Source organism: Chaetura pelagica, unplaced genomic scaffold (assembly GCF_000747805.2).
Source record: "Chaetura pelagica isolate M959 unplaced genomic scaffold, ChaPel_1.0 scaffold2, whole genome shotgun sequence".
NCBI lineage: Eukaryota > Metazoa > Chordata > Aves > Apodiformes > Apodidae > Chaetura > Chaetura pelagica.
In genome coordinates, this window is record NW_009952796.1 from 3,980,132 (window position 1) to 3,984,759 (window position 4,628).

General features: G+C 44.9%; 1 protein-coding gene across 1 annotated transcript; it reads right to left on the bottom strand.

Moving 5' to 3' along the window:
• Window positions 1–3,831: 3,831 nt before the first annotated feature.
• Window positions 3,832–4,164, bottom strand: LOC104386231 (profilin-3-like). The gene has a single exon (XM_009994804.1). It carries the CDS (start codon window positions 4,162–4,164, stop codon window positions 3,832–3,834), a length of 333 nt encoding a protein of 110 aa, XP_009993106.1.
• Between the last annotated feature and the right edge of the window lie 464 nt (window positions 4,165–4,628).

A 4,628-nucleotide genomic window follows, 5' to 3' on the forward strand; every position in this document is an offset into this window, starting at 1 on the left:
TTTCTCCCTACATAAATTTCACTGAACTCATTTTAAGTGCATGACTCACTGAACTCTGGTGTCCTTGAAGATTATAAGAGGAAACAGTAATGTTTTTATCCTCCTATCTAAGAAGGAATCTTTTGAATTTATTGTTTGTTCCAAGTTTGGAAGGAGGACTTAAGGCGGGGGAGTGGTGCTGGAATTCAATTTTTATCATATCTTATTGAAACCAGCATAGGTTTCAGCCATGCCATCCTCTCCTCCCCACCTTTTGCTGAATTATCATAGAGTCACTGGAACAGTAACTGGCATATCCTTGGTGTGGGCACTTATCCCCTAATTTAACCCCTATTCCTTTGGTGAGATAAGTCCAGCCTACATTTAGCTCTGTCATAATACCCTATCACCTAATCTAGGCCAGCATTTTGCTGTCTTTGTCATGGGGAATTTTTGTAATGATCAACCCTAACTGCAGCACTGTGCATATATCTGAAGATCTACAAGCTCCCCAGTCACTTCTCTTTTTTAGTTGACACAAGTAAAATTCTTCAACTTTTTCCTCTTCATTCACCTTTCTTAGAGCTTTGATTGAGCTGCTGCTACAGGAGAGTCTAAGTTTGCCTCCAGAAGAATTATCTCCCATTTCCACTGCATGTGAATGCACATATGCCATTAGCTTTTCCACAGAATTTGTTCCACCTGAAAATTTGTCACATGGATGCTTCTGAGCTGACACCACACTTTTTTTCATCATACTCCAGCATAACTTGCTTTCATGACTGAGAGAGCCTGGCCCCAGTTTGCTTTGGCATTGACATGGTAAACCCTCCATCTGAACAGATGCATTTTAAGCAGCCTGTGGCAAAGACTTTGTGCAGAGAACTTCAGCATCACTGTCCTGAAGTTTGATGAAATTATAAGCTCTTGAAAACAGGGTAATTTCCTGTTGAGTGAAGGTTTACTGTGCCTGCTCTGGCAAACAATCCTGTTGCACAAGAGGCTCTGGATTGTAACAAAAGCAGTACCTCCATTTGGTCTAAATGGCTCTATTCACATGGCTTTATAGCAGAAGGTGGCTCCCAGGTAAGCACAGGTGTGCCTGGGATGGAGGAATAAAGAAACTTGCTGGTCAAGATCTTTCCTGGAGGCTTTTTGACAAGAGCCTGGTGTGAAAAGGGCTTTTCTCAAGGGCTGCAGTCTTAGACCTGAAATGTTAAGCCTCAACCACCCGCTCTGCAGCTATTTCTATGTTCCTTTTACCACAGCAGGAGAGGATGGATGCAGATGCTTCCACTATCTGTTATTCCTCTTTAAATTCCTTCACGCTGTAGTGTTCAAGAATCAGGGCTGAATGTTAACAGCTGCTTTTCATGGCTGGTATGAACAAAATCTTCTTGGACTCCAGGTCAGTAGATTTAGGGAACAAAAATTCCCTAAAGGTCCTTCTTGGATTTAGAAATAATTTTGTTTCTAAATTAATACGCAATCACTAGCAAAGGCTAATTATTTCTTAATTTAGTTAATAAATCCTTCAAACTGAAAGATAACTGGTTTTGTACACCATTGTGCTGACCAAAACTAAGGAGGAGCTGTAGTTACTCACAACACCTTCATGCTACATAGGTCCATACTTCTCCAAATTCATGCTGGTAAAGTATATATATTCTCCAGACCTGTGTTTTTGTGGCACCCTGTGAAGAAGAGAGCAAGCAGTAAAACATCCAGAATTATTTTCTCTTATTCCATATCCCATCATTTTGATTCCTCTTAGACTGAAGTTCAGAGGGCAAAAGCTTTCTGCATGTTGTGATTTGCATAGTGGAGAATACTGCCAGTGCTCAAGAAATGGCAGAAGATGGTTACTCATTTTTGCCTTAAGCTTGCAAACATAAGAAGAAATGTTCATTAGGAATGCCTTTGCTTTTTGAAAAAATTGTGGCCAGCATAAATATTAACTTTTTCCTCCCTCATTTATTTATTTCATTTGATGCATCACTATTATTGCTAGATTTTAAAGACTGTTTGTGGTTTTGTGGGTTTTTTTCCCTTTAAATTAGTTAACTTGTTTTGATTCATGCTTGTAAGCACAGCTTATCAAACAATGCTTACTAATTAGACAGTCATTGCAATTTTGTTAACCATTTACTAATACATTAGATGTCTGGTTCTGTTTATAGCATTTTTCTGCTGCTGTGGGTGTACTTGCAGATTAAAAGATCTCTGTGTGAATTCAACTACATTTATAAATATTGACTTCATGTTAAATTGGAAGATTAAGAGAGAGCACACAAGTGCTCTCAGTCTGCTCAGCAGGGCTGGATCTCCTCGTGTCCGTGGCAGCATTAAAAGCCAACACAAGTAATTATTTTTGACTCACTGGGTGAATCATTTGAAGGTGTTGGGGGAGATCTGATTGAACCAGCAGTTTAGAACTTATGATTTAGCTGGTGCAATGTGGCCTCCCAGGGGTATGGAGGACAGGTTGCTCCAGGGATGGGGGCTTACAGGGACTCTCATGATTTTGAGACCAGACAGTGTGACTGAGCAGGACGGAAAGGAAGCAACCTCCAGAAGATCCCCATGCCACTACCACAAGACAGGTAACTCATCTCTTAAGAAACCAAATTTGCTCAGTAAAGTAGTATAAGAAGGGGTTTCAAGTGATGTGGAAGGTGAGCAGGTGGCAGACTATCTCTGCACCTGCCTCCCACACAATCCAACAGCAGGACAAGGCACTGCTGATCAATAGTAAATCTCCAGAATGAACTGGCTTATTCCAGGGGCAAATTCAAAATCACAGAATCATCCTGATTGGAAAGGACGTTGAAGATCATAATATCCAACCATAACCTAAATCCACCAACCATAACCTAATCTACACAGTCAGTGCTTAAATCATGTCCCTAAGCACCACATCTGTATTTCTTTTAAACACTTCCAGGGATGGTGACTCCACCACCTCCCTGGGCAGCCTCTTCCAGTGTCCAACCACTCTTTTGGTAAAGAATTTTTTTCTAATATCCAGTATAAACCTCCCCCAGCACAGCTTCAGGCCATTTCCTCAGGTCCTCTGTTGTTATTCACTTGGGAGAAGAGGCCACCTCCCACCTCCCTACAACCTCCTTTCAGGTAGTTGTAGAGAGCAATGAGGTCTCCCCTCAGCCTCCTCCTCCTCCTCAAACTAAACAATCCCAGTTCCCTCAGCCTCTCCTCACAGGACTTATTCTCCAGACCTTTCAACAGTTTGGTAGCTCTTCTCTGGACACACTCCAGCACCTCCATGTCTTTCTTGTAGTGAGGGGCCCAGAACTGAACACAGTACTCGAGGTGCGGCCCCACCAGTGCCGAGTACAAGGGCAGGATCACCTCTGCTGCCACTGGGCACAAGATTCCTGATGCAGGCCAGGATGCCATTGGCCTTCTTGGCCACCTGGGCACACTGCTGGCTCTTGTTCAGTTGGCTGTCAACCAGCACCCCCAAGTCGTTCTCCACCATGGAGCTTTCCAACCACTCATCCCCAAGCCTGTAGCTTTGCATGGGGTTGTTGTGACCAAAGTGCAGGACCCGGCACTTGGCCTTGTTGAACCTCCTACAATTGGCCACCCCATTGATCCAGCCTGTCCAGGTCTCTCTGCAGAGCCTTCCGACCCTCCCGCAAATTGACACTTCCTCCCAGATTAGTGTAATCTGCAAACTTATTTAGGAAGCACTCAGTCCCTTCATCTAGATCAATAATTAAGATATTGAACAAGACTGGAAAGTTTGTTTCCATTCTCTGCTGCAGCAACAACTGCGCCCCTTTGCTCAGGCTGAAGATGTCTCTCTCCTTGGCACTACTCACTTCACACTTACATGCCCACAATCATATCACGGGCATTTTTGTTGAGGACTCCTCCATAGACTTCCTTATTGCTCATGAGGAAGATCAGGGCTTTGGAGGTCTTGCCAACACAGATAGATCTGCTGTCACTGCCTTTGCTTCTGACACCCATCATGTTGTGTCCATCCAGCAGCAGGTTGTCACTAGTCACACTGCATTTTGGCTGGCTGTGGTGATTCCCATTAGCAGGAACATTTTCTGATCCTGGCCTGTGATCCAAGTCCACTTCTTGAGGTGACATGGCTGTGAGAAACTCTCCTGGCTTGGCCACTGACGCAGACTTTTTGTCAGAGAGGTCCATGATAGTCACAAACATCTTCAACATTCCTGTCTGTCAGGATGCTGTTGATGTCATGTCTTAGCAATCCACTGAGGCTGAGCTCTTGGGATCTCTCAGAAATGCCCAGTGTTGAGCTTCCCCATCTTCTGCCTGCTGGGACTTTGGTCTCGGCACACTGATGCTAAAAAATTTCAATTTTTGAGTTCTGCCTTCAGATCCCTGCAAACCTGAACGGGGGAGCTGGGAGACATCAACAGCCACGGCTCTCCCTTTGCCTGTGAGGAGACACCAGTGCCAGCCGTGTTGGTTGCCACTCCGGCCTGTTCCATGGTGTCCTGTTTCCATGGCAGCGTAGTGTCCCACACGGTGACTTCCCCGTGACCCTGCTGACACGAGGGCAGGTCTCAGGGGGCACCTCCGGGGCTGGGTGCCCAACGGCTGGCGCGGACAGCAAACCAAGAGGCAGGGACACCCTGCCCCAACCT